This window comes from Anomaloglossus baeobatrachus, chromosome 5, assembly GCF_048569485.1.
Source record: "Anomaloglossus baeobatrachus isolate aAnoBae1 chromosome 5, aAnoBae1.hap1, whole genome shotgun sequence".
NCBI lineage: Eukaryota > Metazoa > Chordata > Amphibia > Anura > Aromobatidae > Anomaloglossus > Anomaloglossus baeobatrachus.
Genome location: NC_134357.1, coordinates 545,590,101 through 545,611,567, shown reverse-complemented (window position 1 = coordinate 545,611,567; position 21,467 = coordinate 545,590,101). Strand labels below are relative to the sequence as shown.

Genomic DNA, 21,467 nt, shown 5'->3' with positions numbered 1-21,467 from the left:
GTTTGGCTTACCGACTCCACAGCCCTGTTGGTAAATCCTGTTTAGAATTGAACAGCCAATCACAGTGATTGTAAAACCACCCATGGCGTCAAGTCCTGGTACCAAGGTGTGAAAAACAGCAGGCACCTTCATGCAGTCAACGTTGCCTCAGTCACAGTAGCCACATGATTGCCAGAACGTACCCATACGTCCAAGGTAGGGAACTCCTTCCCAATCAGGACATATGGATGTGTTTAATGTTGTCAAAGGTTTAATATGGTTTTGGCACACTGCAAGGCTCAGAAGTGGGAGAGAGATTTGATTTTGGGAGAATGGATTTTGCTGGATTGGTTTATGGAAGCCATGTTGCATTTATGAGCTGCTAATAATACAGAAAGCCTCTGATTTTCCATTCAGAGATGACAAATTGGTATAATTTTGTCCTGTATAATTTTTTCTTATTCCAATATATTGGAGGCAGAATGAACAAACAGTTGAACTCCACACTTTACTGACTTATGCTATGAGGTTTTGTATTAGATTGAACTGTCATTGTCTTACTGAATAACTTGCCATTTCTATAAACATATTAAGTAGAAATGTTCAAAAATGTTAATTTAAAAGATATTTTGTTAAAAAATAATAATTGGTTTTATTATTGGCAGATGACTGTACCGGGAGATCAGGTGGACAACTCACATCTTCAGTTATTAAATCAGATGACCCTGAGACCACACAGGATACAAATGAAGTGAAAACCATTACTCCAGATATTTCATCATCCCTTAACAGCAAAGACCTATCACCTGATCCTGTGAGACAGGTCCTATCTTCCGAATCATTACAGACTACTAAGAAAAATAACAATCATGAAAGAGGCTTTAAAAAACAAACTACTTTTACAGCAAAAAAGAAAATTTCACATTCAGAATATGTAAATAATTTTCCTCTCAAAACATTTTTTGTTAAACATCAAAAAAATCACACAAACAAAAATAGATTTTTTTGTTCTAAGTGTGGGAAATATTTTAACAGGAAATCAGATCTTGTTAGGCATGATAGAATTCATACTAGGGAGAAGCCATATTCATGTTCAGAATGTGGGAAATGTTTTGTACAGAAATCATGTGTTGTTAGTCACAAGAGAATTCACACAGGGGAGAAACCATATTCATGTTCAGAATGTGGGAAATGTTTTGTACAGAACTCACACCTTCGTAGACACCAGAAAACTCATACAGGGGAGAAGTCATTTTCATGTTTGGAATGTGGGAAATGTTTTGTACGGAAAGAAATTCTTGTTAGACACCAGAGAACTCACACAGGTGAGAAGCCATATTCATGTTCAGAATGTGGGAAATGTTTTGTAGAGAAATCATATCTTGTTACACACAAAAGAACTCACACAGGGGAGAAGCCTTTTTCATGTTCAGTATGTGGAAAATGGTTTACATGTAAATCAATTTTTGTTACACATCAGAGAAATCACACAGGGAAGAAGTCATATTCATGTTCAGAATGTGGGAAATGTTTTGTATATAAATCAAATCTTATTATACATAAAAGAAGACACACAGGGGAGAAGCCTTTTTCGTGTACAGAATGTGGAAAATCTTTTGTACAGAAATCAAATCTGGTTGAACACCAGAAAACTCATACAGGGGAGAAGTCTTTTTTTTGTACAGAATGTGGAAAGTGTTTTGGACAGAAATCAAATCTGGTTACACATCAGAGAATTCACACAGGGGAGAAGCCTTTTTCATGTTCAGATTGTGGGAAATGTTTTGCACGTAAATCAGTTCTTCTTGCACATCAGAGAACTCACACAATGGAAAAGCCTTTTTCATGTTCAGAATGTGGGAAATGTTTTGTACACAAATCAACTTTTCTTAGACACCAGAAAACTCACACAGGGGAGAAGCCTTTTTCGTGTTCAGAATGTGGGAAATGTTTTACATCTAAATCGATTTTTGTTGGACATCAGAGAAATCACACAGGGGAGAAGCCTTTTTCATGTTCAGAATGTGGGAAATGTTTTGCACGTAAATCAATTCTTCTTACACATCAGAAAACTCACATAGAGGAGAAACCTTTTTCATGTTCAGAATGTGGAAAATGTTTTGTAGAGCAATTTCAACTTCTTAGACACCACAGCAGTCACACAGGGAAGAGGTTTTTTTACTGTTCAGAATGTGGGATATATTTTAACCAGAAATCAGATCTTGTGATACACCAGAGAATTCACACAGGGAAGAAGCCATACTCATACCTAGATTTTGAAACCTGAATTCCTGGAAAATCATATTATTCACCATCAAAAAAATAACTCACACGGGTAGAAATTATATATTTTATAGACAAATTGTACAAAAACATATGAGACTGTCGTATAATTTAATGAAAAAGGAAAATTAGAACTAATTGTATTTTTTTAACTATAAGACAAACTTTTAACAAGAAAAAAATCTTGCTAATAAGTGAGTGCCTCTTATAGTTCGGATGCAGCTTTCTGTGATTGAAGAGTACGCTGAGACAGTGTCCCTCCTGAACACTGAAAGAACTGCTCTTTCTCCTCCTGCCCCACACTGATCAGTGTGATCGCTGCAGAGCAGGAGAGGAAGTTACCAGGATCTGCACGTCCTGAGAGAGCAGCTGAAGAACCTTCCACCTGATTAGATCCAGGATATTTCAGGTCATGTAATTAATCAAAATGGGGTAATGTGTACACAGTGTATGTTTGTGCAAATGTGCATTTGTAGCAGAGCTATATGTGTGTATATATGTAGCAGAGCTCTATGTGAATGTAAATGTGCAGATGTAGCAGAGCTAAGTGTGCATGTACTGTCCATGCAGTAGTGTTGTGTGTGTGTATATATATATGTATGCTGCAGATTGCTCATTAATATCCATATTGTGAAGCTATTTGTGATAAAATACATGATGCAGAGAAACATTAACAATAAATTTATTACTTCTCTATTCTAAACTAGTGCATTGACCCCTCATTTTTAGCTCTCCGGGAAGATTTTAATTAGTAGGATAGATATTTTTTCTATTTGATACTTTCTGAACCTTGGATGGGTCTTATGATAAGGTTTATCTTATAGTGAAAAATATATGGTATATTAGATTTACAAATATATGCAATTACTAATATCTTTCACCCAAAAAGGAAATTGTCATGATAGATACGGGAAAGTACCAAGCGAGTGGCAAAAGGGAAAACCTGTGGAAGAGGAAGGTGGTGACCCCTGACCAAACCTACCACTGATCCCTGGGATCCCTCACTTCCTTAGATAGGTTCTGCACTTATGCACCGAGCCAGATACCTGACCCTAGGTATCCTTAGTGCTGGGCCTTAAGTAGAGAGTGGATGGGATGAGCTCTTTGTCAACCCCACTAAATGCTATAGAAGACACAAGGAGGACACATGGGAAAGTGCATGAACTACTTATCCAAAGATGACTCTGGTAGAAGTTCAGAAAGGTTACAGCAACGATACCACAGATGAGTACAACCCTCCTGCTTGCAACCAGATCTTGAAGAATATCACCTGCACAAGTCCAAAGAAGGTGGGAGAATTTAAGCCCAAGGGTAATACTAATAATCATCAGCTCGACGGAAGGGATGCTTCCTTGGGTTCTAAAGGGGAATAAATGAAAAACCAGCAGGAAAGCTACCTAGTACAATGAATACTAACAGCAGGAACAATAGAAAGTAAGGGAGCATTTTGCGCAGCCAAATGCAGTGACCTTCTATTGCCAGAAAACTATCTGTCACCTGTGACACAAATAAAAAGCAATATCCAATGTGCAGTGACTATTTCACATTGTTATTTATTCATACACTGCTGGTGAAATAAGTAGTGACCATGTCATCAATTTTCTAAATAAATATATTTCTTGACATGAAATTCTAATTAGATGTCAGTAACTGGCATTCCAATCCACACAGGCAAATAAATTAAACTATAGCTGTCCATAAATTAAGTATAAGAAATAACACAGCGAAAAAGTATTGAACATTTGAAGAAAGATAGGGATGAAAAGCCACAGAAAGTCATGATATCATCTGAAATTTTTCACTCATTAGAAAGCAATCCTGCCACGTAATGAAAAATAGCATTAGCTCGTTCAACTGATGGCCTATAAAAGGTGTCCCATTACCAAGGTGGCACACAAGAAACATCTCATGATAGGTAAAAGCAGTGAGCTGTTTCAAGACATTCGCAACCTTCTGGTTGCAAAATTTAGTCATGGCATTGGTTACAGAAGAATTTCTAAACTACTAAAGGTTCCAGTGAGCACTGATGGCCCATAATCCAGAAGTGGAAAGAACATAATTTCACCATAAAAAGGCCATGACCAGGTTCTCCATGCAAGATTTCGCACAAAGGAGTGAAAAGAATTATCAGAAAAATTGTCCAAGAGCCAAAGCCCACATGTGGGGAGCTATAGAAAGACCTGGACTCAGCAGTAGAGATCAGCGAACCTGTTAAGGTTCGGTTTGGTTTGTGTTTCCTGACTTTACCAGTGTTCGTCAAGCAGCTCGACAAACATATCCAAACACCATTTAATTCAATGGGAGTCAAAACTTATGTGTTAATAAGTTTAATTAAAGCCTACATGAAAAACTCCACACATAAATAGATAAAATCATTTGTATTTTTATTAAATTCTCAAAATAAAAACACTTAAAAAGGGAGAAGACACCAGATCAAAAAGGTCCAAACGATAACAAAGTAAAAAATACAATCAATTTTCCATGGAAAAATAGATAAATATGGTTACATAAAATGCAAATGCATATAACAACCAAGTGCCAGTAAAGCGTAATATTACAGGGTAAAAGATAAATACAATATAAGGCTTTAACTTGTGCACTAAGTGGCAAAGAGCACCATAGAGAGTAAAAAATAAAAAAAAAAAGTGCAATGCAAATGATTCACAACCAGGTGGCAGTGGAGAATGAGAAAAAATTATGAAAGTGCAATAGCTTCAAAAGCCACTAGGTGGCATGGAAACACCTATTAGGGTAAAAGTATAAATATAAAGTGTAAAGTGCATATTCTCACACGATAAAGAATGTATGTATAATTACCGCAAGGACAACCCTTGACACGTGTTTCGCCGTCGCTTCCTCAGAAGGGGACACCCCTTCTGAGGAAGCGACAGCGAAACACGTGCCATGGGTTGTCCTTGCGGTAATTATGCATACATTCTTTATCTTCCATGTGGTTACTTTATCCGATGTTCCTTCTTGCATATCCTTCCTGGTCAGTAATTACTTGTTTGTACAGCGGCCATTTGCTGAACAAGACACAATATATTTAAGTCTCTGGTTCTTCTGACCAGGACTTTCTTTTGTATGGTTACATTGCCACCTTGTGACCGTGTGAGAATATGCACTTTACACTTTATATTTATACTTTTACCCTAATATGTGTTTCCATGCCACCTAGTGGCTTTTGAAGCTATTGCACTTTCATAATTTTTTCTCATTCTCCACTGCCACCTAGTTGTGAATCATATGCATTGCACTTTATTTTTTTATTTTTTACTATCTATGGTGCTCTTTGCCACTTAATGCACAAGTTAAAGCCTTATATTGTATTTATCTTTTACTCTGTAATATTACGCTTTACTGGCACTTGGTTGTTATATGCATTTGTATTTTATGTAACCATATTTATCTATTTTTCCATGGAAAATTGATTGTATTTTATACTTTGTTATCGTTTGGATCTTTTTGATCTGGTGTCCTCTTCTCCTTTTTAAGTGTTTTTATTTTGAGAATTTAATAAAAATACAAATGATTTTATCTATTTATGTGTGGAGTTTTTTTCATGTAGGCTTTAATTGACACTTTTTGAACTCCCTTACTTGTTCAGTGTTGGTATATTTATCTATATATATAATTGCCTTATTCTGTCTGTCTGTCTGTCTGTCTGTCATGCTCCGAAATTGTGTCCTTACGGTGACACAAAGCTGATTGGCCGCTGGGCTCGCCATGGCCCCGCCCCCCCACACGGATTGGCCTCTCGCCCCGGCTCTCTGCAGGCCCCGCCCCCCTCACGCAATGCACGCTCGCTCTGGCCCAACTGACACGGAGCTCCGATTCCCAGGTGAGTACACACACACACATCAGATCACACTCACTCTCACACACACCTCACACATCACATCCACACACTCACAACATCCTGGGATATCGCTTGCTTCTACACCGGCTCCGTCAGGATCCCAGCAGCGCCAGACATAACCTTGCGATGCTGGGATCTTGACGGAGGCCGTGAAAGCTGGTAACCATTATACACATCGGGTAACTAAGGTCCCTTGGTTACCCGATGTGTATCATAGTTACCAGTGTACACCGGCTCACACTCACTCTCATACACACCTCACACACACATCGCATCCACACATCAAGGTCCTGCAGCGGCGGAAAATACACACACATAACAGCACACACACAAATCAGATCACACTCACTCTCACACACACCTCACACACACCTCACACACACATCACATCGCATCCACATACTCACAACATCCTGGGATATCGCTTGCTTCTCGGCGGCGATACTGTGCTGTTGTGACCTTCCAGGACCTGCCGGAGGATCACATGGCCAGAAGCATGTGATATCTCCGGATGTTGTGAGTATCAGCGCGTATGTGCAATATCGTCAGTGTGTGTGTGTTTGTGTGTGAGTGTATGCGATCGGGTGTGTGTGAGTGTATGCGATCGGGTGTGTGTGAGTGTATGCGATCGGGTGTGTGTGAGTGTATGCGATCGGGTGGGTGTGTGTGGGTGTGTGTGAGTGTATGCGATCGGATCTGTGAGTGTCGGCAGAGGAGCACGGCGTGCTGGAGGAGGCTGAACCTGGGGAAGGCTGGGATGGGGAGGCTGATGCTGGAGACGGAGAGGCTGATGCTAGGGACAGAGAAGCTGATGCTGGGGACAGAGAGGCTGATGCTGGGGACAGAGAAGCTGATGCTGGGGACAGAGAGGCTGATGCTGGGGACAGAGAAGCTGATGCTGGAGACAGAGAGGCTGATGCTGGGGACAGAGAGGCTGATGCTGGGGACAGAGAGGCTGATGCTGGGGACAGAGAAGCTGATGCTGGGGACAGAGAGGCTGATGCTGGGGACAGAGAAGCTGATGCTGGGGACAGAGAGGCTGATGCTGGGGACAGAGAGGCTGATGCTGGGGACAGATAAGCTGATGCTGGGGACAGAGAGGCTGATGCTGCGGGAGGCTGATGCTGGAGACAGAGAGGCTGATGCTGGGGACAGAGAGGCTGATGCTGGGATGAGAGAGGCTGATGCTGGGGACAGAGAGGTTGATGCTGGGGACAGAGAGGCTGATGCTGGGGACAGAGAAGCTGATGCTGGGGACAGAGAGGCTGATGCTGGGGACAGAGAGGCTGATGCTGGAGACAGAGAGGCTGATGCTGGGGACAGAGAGGCTGATGCTGGAGACAGAGAGGCTCATGCTGGGGACAGAGAGGCTGATGCTGGGGACAGAGAGGCTGATGCTGGGGACAGAGAGGCTGATGCTGGAGACAGAAAGGCTGATGCTGGGGACAGACAGGCTGATGCTGGAGACAGAGAGGCTGATGCTGGGGACAGAGAGGCTGATGCTGGAGACAGAGGCTGATGCTGGGGACAGAGAGGCTGATGCTGGAGACAGAGAGGCTGATGCTGGGGACAGAGAGGCTGATGCTGGGGACAGAGAGGCTGATGCTGGGGACAGAGAGGCTGATGCTGGGGACAGAGGCTGATGCTGGGGACAGAGAGGCTGATGCTGGGGACAGAGAGGCTGATGCTGGGGACAGAGAGGCTGATGCTGGGGACAGAGAGGCTGATGCTGGGGACAGAGAAGCTGATGCTGGGAGGAGAGAGGCTGATGCTGCAGGTAGAGAGGCTGATGCTGGCGCAGCATGACGGATGGAGCACCTTTGGGAGTGCGCAGCATGGCGGATGGAGCACGTTTGGGAGTGCGCAGCATGGCGGATGGAGCACGTTTGGGAGTGCGCAGCATGGCGGATGGAGCACGTTTGGGAGTGCGCAGCATGGCGGATGGAGCACGTTTGGGAGTGCGCAGCATGGCGGATGGAGCACGTTTGGAAATGCGCAGCATGGCGGATGGAGCACGTTTGGGAGTGCGCAGCATAGGGGATGCAGCACGATGGGGAGTGCGGAGTATGGCGGATGGAGCACGTTTGGGAGTGCGCAGCATGGGGGATGCAGCACGATGGGGAGTGCGGAGTATGGCGGATGGACCACGTTTGGGAGTGCGCAGCATGGCGAATGGAGCACGTTTGGGAGTGCGCAGCATGGGAGATGGAGCACGATGGGGAGTGCGCAGCATGGCGGATGGAGCACGTTTGGGAGTGCGCAGCATGGGGGATGGAGCACGATGGGGAGTGCGCAGCATGGCGGATGGAGCACGTTTGGGAGTGCACAGCATGGCGGATGGAGCACGTTTGGGAGTGCGCAGCATGGCGAATGGAGCACGTTTGGGAGTGCGCAGCATGGCGAATGGAGCACGTTTGGGAGTGCGCAGGATGGGAGATGGAGCATGATGGGGGGTGCGCAGCATAGGGGATGGAGCACGTTTGGGAGTGCGCAGCATGGCGGATGGAGCACGTTTGGGAGTGCGCAGCATGGGGGATGCAGCACGATGGGGAGTGCGGAGTATGGCGGATGGAGCACGTTTGGGAGTGCGCAGCATGGCGGATGGACCACGTTTGGGAGTGCGCAGCATGGCTGATGGAGCACGTTTGGGAGTGCGCAGCATGGGAGATGGAGCACGATGGGGGGTGCGCAGCATAGGGGATGGAGCACGATGGGGAGTGCGCTGCATGGGGGATGGAGCACGATGGGGAGTGCGGAGTATGGCGGATGGAGCACGTTTGGGAGTGCTCAGCATGGCGGATAGAGCACGTTTGGGAGTGCGCAGCATGGCGGATGGAGCACGTTTGGGAGTGCGCAGCATGGGAGATGGAGCACGATGGGGAGTGCGCAGCATGGCGGATGGAGCACGTTTGGGAGTGCGCAGCATGGGGGATGGAGCACGATAGGGAGTGCGCAGCATGGCGGATGGAGCACGTTTGGGAGTGCGGAGCATGGCGGATGGAGCACGTTTGGGAGTGCGCAGCATGGCGGATGGAGCACGTTTGGGAGTGCGCAGGATGGGAGATGGAGCACGATGGGGGGTGCGCAGCATACGGGATGGAGCACGATGGGGAGTGCGCTGCATGGGGGATGGAGCACGATGGTAAGTGCACACCTCCCCCCAACACACACACATACGCGCGCGCACTGCACAACACACCACACACACACTGGGAACCACAAACAACTGCCCTACACAGACACCCACACACACAGACAACGCTGCACACACAAATATACGCACATACCGCACAACACGCACATTGCACAAAACATACCTCCCCCAAAACACACCACACACACACAAACTGCACAACACACACACAACGCTACAGACACACAGCGCTCCACAAACAACGCAACACACAAACAACACCGCTCTCACCCCCCATCACACCCAGACAACATCCAGAACATGTACAGCGCCCTACACAAACACTTGGTAACTACACACAACAACATATATATATATATATATATATATATATATATATATATATAGATATATATATATATATATATAACAAAAATCATACATGAACTACACAATACGTAAATTCTAGAATACCCGATGCGTAGAATCGGGCCACCTTCTAGTGTGTTAATAAGGACTAGGGAGGCTGGTATTAGTAAGGAAAAGGGGAACTGGTATTAGTAATGGTTAGTGAGTCTGCGAAATAAATAAAATAAGGAATAAAGCAGTACAGTTATACTAAAGTTTCCTGCGCAGCTGCCACATTGCTTACGGGTCCACTCATTAATCCTATATTCACTGCTTCTCCAGCCCACTGGCAGTCCTGATGCCTTAGGTTGCAGTCAGACTGTGCCCCTAACCTGTGTGACAGCATCTGTCATTAGTTGGAATCAGGAATTCAAGAACTGTGGAGGAAAGACAGGCGCATAGGGTCTTAACTGATAAAAGCAAGTGGAAGGATTATAAGGTGCACTCACCTAGAAATGTTGTGAGAAGTCACAACACCTAATGAAGCATATACACTGGTGGAGACAGCTGCGGACACGTAAAAATGGAGCAGGATCTTCTAAAGGAAATCAGGAATCATCACCGCGCTTGTCTCCAATCAATCCAAAGGTTAATATTCCAAGTCATTTATTTAAGGAGCATATAAGTTTATGCGTTTCAGGGGTCTCTGCCCCCTTCCTCAGGACAATATATTAATGACACAGAAGATTTACAGAAAAACCCATGCATGGACATAGATACCTTAAGTCGTACACGTCTCATATATATATATATATATATATATATATATATATATATATATATATATAGGTTATAATCAATAATGGTAGGAATTGTGAGAAATTATTGCTTTCTATGTATATTTATACAGATAAAAATAATTCTTTTTATATAATTATGTAAAAAATAAGATGGATTGTCATTCCACCTTATATGTGTTTAATATGTGTTAAACACATATAAGGTGGAATGACAATCCATCTTATCTTTTACATAATTATATAAAAAGAATTATTTTTATCTGTATAAATATACATAGAAAGCAATAATTTCTCACAATTCTATTATAACCTATATATATGAACTAGCTGTAGTACCTGTCACTCTTCGAGTTTCTGTCCGTCTCTGTCTGTATCAGTTTCTCTGTCTGTCTCTGTATCAGTTTGTCTGTCTCTCTCTATCTCTGCCTGTCTCTCTCTATCTCTGTGTCTCTCTCTTTCTCTGTGTCTGTCTGTGTCTGTCTTTCTCTATCTGTCTGTCAGTCTCGTTCCCCGTCTGTTTCGTTCCAGGTCTGTCTATTTCCCATTATCCTCAAAATATTCCATATACATGATATGATAAATAATTAATTTTTATTGGTTAAGAACTATACACACACATCTTTAAAAACAAAAACATAGAACAGACAAATGAGGGAGAGGGCATAGATGTATATCAAAGATGGCTTTATAGGGTAACAATGGTCCAATATCTCTTCAATTCATCAACAAGGAATGCTATTCATAAATAATGTTAGCAGCTCATGAACTATAGAAAGTTAGATAGTAAATCAAAATCGCACCAACACTTCATAATGCAAGTCAAATATGTATAGTATACAATAAAGTGCAAGGTGCAGAGAAAAATATAGCAGCATAAACAGATCATGACGTAGTAAAAGAATAGCAGCAGTTAGACCAGCGCAGAGGTAGCAGAAATTGGTTAAGCCAGTGGTTAAACAACAAATGATATTCATAAATTATGTTTAGCAGCTAATGAACTGTAAATAGTTGAATAGTGGATCAAGACCGCAGCAATACTTCATAATACAGATGAGGTATATATAATACACAATAAAGTGCTAGGTGCAAAGGCATATAGCAGCATACACAGATCATGAAGTAGTAAAAGAATAGCAGCAGTTAAACTAGTGCAGAGATAACCAAAAATGATCAAGCCATATCCAAAGAATAGTAGCCAAACCCTCACCAACACTCCAACGACCGTTTCGCTACCGCTTCGTCAGGGAGTGAGGTAGAGAGGTTTGTGGGTGCTTTAAATACCTGTGGTGGCAGCTGTAACTAATAAAAATCCTGCAGATACCATATTATCGGGCGGCGCGGTTCGCGCATGCGCAAAGCCCCGCTACCGCGTCTGGAAGTCCACCCGCGTATACCAAGGGCGACAGTGTCACCGTTGATGACGCAGGATAAACAAGCACACACGGATCGCGGCCCGCGCATGCGCACTGCACTGCACAGTGTCATTCGCCGCCATCTTGGTAATGGTAACAAACATGCACCTTTACAGAAAAACATCCAGGGAAATCGGCGATATAAACAAAGTATATAACATATTTCAACATGCATTGTATATATATATGCATTTATACATTTTCAAAATGAGTTTTTCATAATGTTTTATAACCATTAAATGCATATAGCACATACCCATAGTAATAATGCATAAATATAATAGCGAAATCATAAACAAATCAATGTTTTTTTGCAATGCAAGATATATAGAAATAAATTAAAAATGCAAGTATCAGTTCATGAGTGAGCAAATATATCTAATCATGTATATAATCTTGGAATATTTTGATGTTACTTAGGACAAACATAAATGTACAATGACTATCCATATGTCCCATGTAATCATATAGGTACATTTCCCAATATACAGATGGAAGTTAAGCTTATTTATTAACATGAACCACCAAATGAAATACACACATTCAAAATCTTCTCGGATGTTAATCAGAATGTAAAGGGGCCATCCAGAACATTATTTAAACCAGATCAGAGCAGAGCCAATCTAGACTATGTGCATGGATACCTTACTATCAATACGCCAAAAGGGGTCTTTCCAGGACTGTCTCTTTCCCTGTCTATTTCCCAGTCTGTCTCTTTCCCAGTCTGTCTCTTTGCCCGGCTGTCTCTTTGCCCGGCTGTCTCTTTGCCCGGCTGTCTCTTTCCCGGCTGTCTCCTTCCAGGGCTGTCTCTTTTCAGGTCTGTTTTTTCCCCGTCTGTCTCTTTCCCCTTCTGTCTCTTTCCCGGTCTGTTTCTTTCCCGGTCTGTTTCTTTCCTGGTCTGTCTCTTTCCCGGTCTGTCTCTTTCCCAGTCTGTCTCTTTGCCCGGCTGTTTCTTTCCAGGGCTGTCTCTTTCCAGGGCTGTCTCTTTCCCGGTCTGTCTCTTTCCCGGTCTTTCTCTTTACTGGTCCGTCTTTTTGCCCGGCTGTCTCTTTGCCCGGCTGTCTCTTTGCCCGGATGTCTCTTTCCAGGTCTGTCTCTTTCCCCGTCTGTCTCTTTCGCCGTCTGTCTCTTTCCTGGTCTGTCTCTTTCCTGGTCTGTCTCTTTCCCCATCTGTCTCTTTGCCCGTCTGTCTCTTTCCAGGTCTGTCTCTTTGCCCGTCTGTCTCTTTGCCCGTCTGTCTCTTTGCCCGTCTGTCTCTTTGCCCGTCTGTCTCTTTGCCCGTATGTCTCTTTGCCCATCTGTCTCTTTCCAGGGCTGTCTCTTTCCAGGACTGTCTCTTTGCTCGGCTGTCCCTTTGCTCGGCTGTCTCTTTCTAGGGGTGTCTCTTTCCAGGGCTGTCTCTTTGTCCAGCTGTCTCTTTGCCCGGCTGTGTCTTTCCAGGGCTGTCTCTTTCCAGGTCTGTGTTTTTCCAGGTCCATCTCTTTCCCCGTCTGTCTCTTTCCCCGTCTGTCTCTTTCCCGGTCTGTCTCTTTGCCCGGCTGTCTCTTTGCCCGGCTGTCTCTTTGCCCGGCTGTCTCTTTGCCCGGCTGTCTCTTTCCAGGTCTGTCTCTTTGCCCGTCTGTCTCTTTCCCCGTCTGTCTCTTTGCCCGGCTGTCTCTTTGCCCAGCTATCTCTTTGCCCGGCTGTTTCTTTGCCCATCTGTCTCTTTCCAGGTCTGTCTCTTTCCTGGTCTGTCTCTTTCCTGGTCTTTCTCTTTCCCGGTCTGTCTCTTTTCCCGGTTGTCTCTTTGCCCGGCTGTCTCTTTCCAGGTCTGTCTCTTTCCCCGTCTGTCTCTTTCCTGGTCTGTCTCTTTCCCGGTCTGTCTCTTTCCTGGTCTGTCTCTTTCCCTGGCTATCTCTTTGCCCGGCTGTCTCTTTCCCTGTCTGTCTCTTTGCCCGTCTGTCTCTTTCTAGGGCTGTATCTTTCCAGGACTGTCTCTTTGCTCGGCTGTCTCTTTCCAGGGGTGTCTCTTTCCAGGGCTGTCTCTTTGCCCAGCTGTCTCTTTGCCTGGCTGTCTCTTTCCAGGGCTGTCTCTTTCCAGGGTGGTCTCCTTGTCCGTCTGTCTCTTTCCAGGGTTGTCTCTTTCCAGGTCTGTGTCTTTCCAGGTCCGTCTCTTTCCCCGTCTGTCGCTTTCCTGGTCTGTCTCTTTCCCGGTCTGTCTTTTTGCCTGGCTGTCTCTTTGCCCGGCTGTCTCTTTGCCCGGCTGTCTCTTTCCAGGTCTGTCTATTTTCCCAGTCTGTCTCTTTCCCCAGCTGTCTCTTTGCCTGGCTGTCTCTTTGCCTGGCTGTCTCTTTCTAGGGCTGTCTCTTTCCTTGTCTGTCTCTTTGCCTGGCTGTCTCTTTCCCGGTCTGTCTCTTTCCAGGTCTGTCTCTTTCCAAGTCTGTCCCTTTCCAGGGCTGTCTCTTTCCAGGGCTCTCTCTTTTCAGGACTATCTCTTTCCAGGGCTGTCTCTTTCCAGGGCTGTCTCTTTGCCCGTTTGTCTCTTTCCCCATCTGTCTCTTTGCTTGTCTGTCTCTTTCCAGGTCTGTCTCTTTGCCCATCTGTCTCTTTGTCCGTCTGTCTCTTTCCAGGGCTGTCTCTTTCCAGGACTGTCTCTTTCCAGGGCTGCCTCTTTGCCCGGCTGTCTCTTTGCCCAGCTGTGTCTTTGCAGGGCTGTCTCTTTCCAGGGCTGTCTCTTTGCCCGTCTGTCTCTTTCCAGGGCTGTCTTTTTCCAGGGCTGTCTCTTTGCCCGGCTGTCTCTTTGCCCAGCTGTGTCTTTGCAGGGCTGTCTCTTTCCAGGGCTGTCTCTTTGCCCGTCTGCCTCTTTCCAGGTCTGTCTCTTTGCCCATCTCTCTGTCTGTCTCTATCTCTCTGTCTCTTTCCCCGTCTGTGTCTCTGTCTGTCTGTCTTTTTTTGTCTCTATCCATCTCTCCACCGACATCATATTACCTCAAACATAAGCTAATTATACTAACAGTTTATTTTGTTGCTATAGCAACCACTGACAGTTGCTATTAATAGCCTGTAGCTCCCACCTCCATTCAGTTAAATGGAGACATGTTTTTTGGAGAGTAACTGTAAAGCGCGGGGTTAAATTTTCCTGTCATAACATAGTCTATGATGTTCCCTGAGTCACATTGGGCGTCTGTGCAAAATTTCGTGATTGTAAATGCGACGGTGCGGATTCCTTTAGCAGGCATACACACATGCACACATACATACACTGACCTTTATATATTAGATTGAGATGTATTGAATTTTTGCATTATATACCTTATGACGTTGCTTTTTATTATGCTATATGGTGTTCCCGCCGATTTTTTTCAAACTAGTGGGTTGTCCTATGACGTGTACGACCTAAGGTATTTATATCCATGGATGGGTTTTTCTGTAAATCTTCTGTGTCATTAATATATTGTCCTGAGGAAGGGGGCAGAGACCCCTGAAACGTGTAGATTTATATGCGCCTTAAATGACTTGGAATATTAAGCTTTGGATTGATTGGAGACAAGTGCGGCGATGATTCCCGATTTCCTTTAGAAGATTGGTTGGAATCACATACACTGTCTGCGTCCCCTAACGGAGTGTAAAAATAAATTAGTAAAAAAAAATACAGTATATTGATACCCAGTGCAGATAAAGCATACGGCTACAGGCTGCAGCCCCAGCTGCATGGTTATCTTGGGAGTGTGTCAAAATATGTGGGACCCTATGCAGCTTTTTTTTATCATTATTATTATAGTAAATAATTTAAAAATGGAAAACGGCATACTGTCCTCCCCAATTTTGATAACCAGCCAAGATAAGGCTGACAGCTAGGGACTGGTATTCTCAGGCTGGGGAGGCCCATGGTTATTGGGCCCTCCCCAGCCTAAAAATAGCAGCCACCCCAGAATTGGCGCATCCATTAGATTCTAGCACATTACCCGCCTCATCCCGATTGCCCAGGTGTGGTGGCAATCGTAGTAATATAAAGGGCTCATGACATTAGTGGGAATCGCCAGCCGTGACATCAGGTGAATTCACTGACATCACCACTGTCACAGCTGCAACTCCATTCCCGCAAGCCTAAAAATGGCAGCCCACAGCTGCCCAGAATTGTCGCATCCATTAGATGCGACAATCCCGGCACTTTACCCGGCTTATCTGAATTGCCCTGGTGAGGTGAATATCGGGGACATCTAAGGGGTTAATGACAGCTCACAGCTGCCACTAAAAGGTGCTTTACACACTGCGACATCACTAGCGATCTCATTAGCGATGTGACACGCCAGATCACAGATGCGATCTGCTGAGATCGCACATAGGCCGTTTTTATAGCGCCGGTCACAATCTCGGCAGATCGCATCTGCGATCTGGCATGTCACATCGCTAATGAGATCGATAGCGATGTCACAGCGTGTAAAGCACCCTTAGCCCTAGATTAGTGATGAGACCCTCCCATTACTAATCTGTAAGTGAAAAGAAATAGACATAAACACTGAAAAAAAATCACATCAAAAGTGAATCATATTGTTCGCGGTTTTGATGTGACGGAGATCGGAATTAGGTGCAGAAATTTGGTGTATAGATTTCAGCACCATATCTGCACACAGCGCCGCACCTTTTAAGGCTTTAAATAAGTTAGGGACCCACTCAGAGGTTCACCGTGACGTGGCAGTGGGCTTCATACAATCTGATCAGAATGTTAAACAAAGAACCTCATGTTCAGGTATATAAATTTTTGCCTAGTGGCATTAGATCAAAGTATAATTTTTTTTTGGGATGTGCGGTTCATGTCTTTTTCTACAGCTGTTGCAGAGAGTTCACTAGTCTCACTGCTCGTACACTGAAGAATCTGCATCTGTGATTATGATTAAACTTTCATTCCTCTAGACAAAGGCGATGCTCCCTTGTCCCTGTCGCAGACCTACGTTTAAAAAGATCATTAGAAAGATTTCTTTACTGTCCCTTTATATATTTGTAATAAGAGTGCCCCTAAACCTTCGTTTTTCCAAACTGAATAACCCCAAGTTTAATAACCTGTCTTGTACTGTATTCAAAGCATTCCTTTAAATGAGTAGACCACTACTAGGACAACCCCTTCTGATTCCACATGTTTCCCCCAGGTAAAATAAAACCTATACTCCCATATCAGCGCTGTTGTAGCAGTTCCCTGGGTTCATATGAAGTTGTGACGTTACAGGAGTCCTGTGTACAATCAGCACTGGCTTCTGTCTCACCGCCTTCGGACTAAAAAAGTTACTTAACAGGAAGTGAGCGCTTAGGGTGCCGCTCACTTCCTGTTGATTGTTCTTGTGTCCGAAGGCGGTGAGAGAGTAGCCGGTGTTAATTGGAAATGGGACTCCCATGACATGACAACATCACGTGAGCCCTGTGAACATGATCTATGGCACCGCTGGTATGGGAGTTGAGTATAGCCTTTTTTTTTTACCTGCTGGAAATATGTGGAATCAGAAGGGGTTGTCCTAGTAGTGGATAACCCCTTAAATCACCTTGGTTGCTCTACTCCACACCTGCTCTAGTTCAGCTATATCCTTCTTATCCACTGGTGACCAAAATTGTATACAGTTATCTAAATGCGGACATACTGGTAACTTGCTTAGAGGTAAAACTATGATCTCATGAGCATCTATGCCTCTTTTAATGTATTCCATTTTTATTAGACTAGGCAGCAGCCTGTCACTGGTCAGTAAAGTTGTTTGCTGTCCACCCATATACCCAAGTCTTTTTCAGTGACCGTTTTACCCAGTGTTTTACAATTAAGTAATTATAATTTTTATTTCCTCTGCACAAGTGCATAACCTTACATCGATCCACATAAAACTTCAATTACCATTTCTCTGCCTAAGCCTACAGTTTACATAAAACATTCTGTAATATTAAATTATGTTCCTTTGTATTACAATTCTACTCTCTATGCCCTCTACAAGTTCATTAATAAATATGCTAAAAAAAGAGGGCACATTACTGACCCCTTTAGTACCTTACTGTTAACTGTGATCCAATCTGAGTGTGTGCCATTAATAACCACCCTTATTTCGTATCACTGAGCCAATTCTTTACCCAGTTCACATATTTTCCCCTATTCCCATTATTCTCATTTTATTTACCAACCTTTTGTGTAGCACTGTATCAAACACCTTTGAAAAATCCATTTAGACAACATCCAATGCAATTCTTTTGTCCAGTCCAGAATTTATCTCATAGAAGCTGATTAGATCACTTTGACAGGACCTATCCCTCATAATGAGGGATGAGGTTATTCTTGTTGAGATACTTCAGGATAGCATCTCTTAGGAAACCCTTAAGGATTTTACCCACAGTGGAGATTAAATTTGTCAATCTATAATTTCCAGGCTCAGATTTTGTCCCCTTTTTGAATATTGGTACCATATTTGCTATGTGCTAGTCCTGATGTACAGACCCGGTGATTATGGAAACTGTAACGATTAAAAATAATGGTCTGTCTATCATCGTGGTTCATTTTTGCAATACTCAGACGTGAATGCCATCTGGGCCTGGGGATTTGACTACTTTAGTGATTTTGAGGCCATACTTCCTACTGGGCTACGTAGGAGACAAGGAGAGACAAAGGAGTTTAGTAGATTGGCCTTTCCTTTATCCTCTTCCACCATTTCACCCAGACTATTTTTGAGGGGGCCAACATTATCAATCATTCTTGAGTTTCTTACAGTTTATGTAGTTGAATATTTTTGGATTATTTTTACTTTCTCTGGCAATGAGTCTTTCTGTCTAAATCTTTGCTGCCTTGATTTGCTTTTTGCATAATTTATTTGATGTTCTATAAGTATTTAATGCCTCCTCACTTCCCCCTTGTTTTAATTCTCTAAACGCTTTTTTTGTAATTTATTATTCCCTTTACAGCTCTATTTAGCCATAGTGGTTTCCTTGTATTTCTAGCTTGTTTATTCCCATAGGTTATATATTGTGCACAGGGCCTATTTAGAATGCTTATAAAAGTCTCCATTTGCTTTGTGTACTTTTATTTCCCAGGACATTGTCCCAGTTTATAGCAGTAAGATTATCTCTCCACTGTTGGAAATTGTCCTTTCTGAAACCTAGTGTCCTTGTAGCCCTTCATATGAAGTTTCCCGTTGGTCCACGGCTGTGCAACCGTACTCCGACACTATAGTATCCGGGTGGAAGTATTAGGCCGGGGCCACACGGGGACTAATGTGATCCTCACATGACACTCGGCTTGCGCTGGCAGCACAGCAAGAGCCGAGTGTCACTGCGACTGAGGTCCGATCATGCAATCGGACCTCAACTGCGGGGGACGGGCGAGCGGGCCAGTGCTGAGGAGGGGCGGCACGGAGGAGGGGAGGGAGGGATTTATCTCCCTCTTTCCTCCGTAGTCGGCTATTGCCATTCTCGCCCTGCACTCGTGGTACACCGGTGTACCGCGAGTGCAGTGTGATCTTTCTCTCGCCCCATAAACTTGAATGGGTACGAGAGAAAGAGTCTCGGATTACAATCACAGCATGCTGCTATTGTTTTCTCGGTCCGATTGGGGCCGAGAAAATAATTGCACATGGGTGCTGGGACATAGGTTAATATTGGTCCAAGTGGAATGCGATGTTTTATCGCATTTTACTCAGTCCGATTTTCATGCCGTGTGTCTTAGGCCTTAGAACGATACTGGTGAGCCTAAACTTTCTTCTGTCCTTCTACAATACATCTTATTAAAGGATACATGAAAACTAATTTTTATTTGATCATTATTACCCAAGTGACCACCAACCTGAATATTTGATATGCCAGCCGACCTATTAGTTAATATTTGGTCAAGCAGTGCCAACCTTCTTGTTAAGTCCTGATCCACTCATGAAAGATAATATTCTTTCATTGTTGTCAAACCCTGTTTCCTTTGCTGGACTTGCATGCAGGGCTGTGGAGTCGGAGTAATGGAGTCGGTGTTCATTTTGGTGGAGTCGGAGTAGTTATAAAATGAATTGACTCCTAAAATATATAATAAATTGGGTACAGCGATTCAATGCAGAATATGATGAATATTTTTTTCATATGAATTTGGGAAAGTTATGAAATGTCCTATAAATGGCTGGTCTATTCCTGATCTAAGGCTACATTCACACACAGCGTTTTTGCTGCCTTTTTTGAGGATACGTTTTTCAGCTGCAAAAGCAGATCAGCTTTTTAAAAAACCGCATCACCTGAAAGGTATTTGAGCTCATAGATAATGTTTTCAATAACAAAAGCAGATTAGAACAACGCCACACAAACTGACATGCTCATTCTTTGTGTGGACCCGTTTTTTAGGCCTCCAGTTTCTCCAGTGAAAAAGTTCTGCAAGATTACGAACTCAAAAAATAACAGATTCTTGCTATTGTAACGGACAAATGCTTCAGACAAGATAAGTACAATTAAGCTGATGAATGAGAGTAATGAACAACAGCTAGAAGAAAATGTAGGATTCAGTATGTGTGAGATGGAAGGCCACAGCGCTGTTCATGTAACTGAGGAACAAACAGAAATTACAACAGAAGAACAGCAAAATGATACTTTAGAATTAGATGATTTTGTTGAAGCTGCTTCAAAACACTTTCATATTCAGCACATGTACTGTGTTGTGCACATGCTGCAGCTGGCAATAAGAGATAGTCTGCAAGAGGGACATGCTGGAAATCTGATTGGAACAGTGAGGAAATTGGTTATTGCCGTTAGAACCCCTAAAATTGATTCCATCTTGGAAAAAACGTGCTGAGAAATGGGTAATTGTCGATCAAGCCACTCAATGGGGCAGCACTTATTTAATGATTGAGCGATTGCTTGAACTAAAACAATTTCTTATAGATATGGCAAACCCTCAAGTAACCCTTAATGAAGATCAATGGACACAGGTGGCTGAATTAAAGGAATTGCTTAATCACCCATTTACCGTGACTAAAAAATTACAAGCTGAGGATTTAACTCCTGGCATTTTCATAAGGGAGTGGAAGAACTTGCTTTTTTGCCTGTCCCAAAGAGGAGGTTTAATCAGAGATGGCATTTCTGCTTCAATGAAAAGGAGAGAGACACAGCTATTGAAAAACAAAATTCTTCTGGCAGCTGTTTATGTGGACCCAAGTCATCGTATACTGCTTGATGATCAGCAGCTTACTAAAGGAAAGAAGCTCTGACTGAGGTAGCAGTTAGGATGAGTGGCCTACAGGACTGCCAGGCGCAAGAGGACTTGGGTCCTGACAGTGCTACTGCTGCCATATCTTCATCCTCATCAGATGAGGAATTTAACTTTGAAAAGTAGTTGGATGACATGGAGCAGGCAAAGCGTTGCCGCAAGGAAAAAGATTTCACTCCGTCTCCTATAGCAAGCAGATTGACCATATTTCAGCAAAAATTTTCACTTGCTCTCAAAGAAATAGAAAAATTCAAGCGTTCATCAAAACTGACTGTGCATGAGGCAATTCCTTTATACATGGAAATTGCTAGAGATGTTGCCCATGTGGTTACAGCTTTGCCTCCAACCCAAGTTAGTGTAGAGAGGTTGTTCTCTAGCCTTAAAATTATTAGGTCAGATTTGAGGTCATCTATGAAGGAGGATATGATGGAGGCAATTCTATTTCTTAGAATAAATTCATAGACTGCACAAATGT

At 43.5% G+C, this 21,467-nt stretch overlaps 1 protein-coding gene across 1 annotated transcript in view; it reads left to right on the top strand.

The window, feature by feature from the left end:
* LOC142312954 (uncharacterized) overlaps positions 1 to 2,923 on the top strand; it is a 141,557-nt gene extending 138,634 nt beyond the window's left edge. The window contains exon 13 of the mRNA XM_075351942.1: positions 645 to 2,923. Within this exon, the coding sequence (XP_075208057.1) occupies positions 645 to 2,266 (1,622 nt within the window). The 3' untranslated portion in view covers positions 2,267 to 2,923. The remainder of the gene's footprint in view (positions 1 to 644) is intronic.
* The last annotated feature ends 18,544 nt before the right edge of the window (positions 2,924 to 21,467 follow it).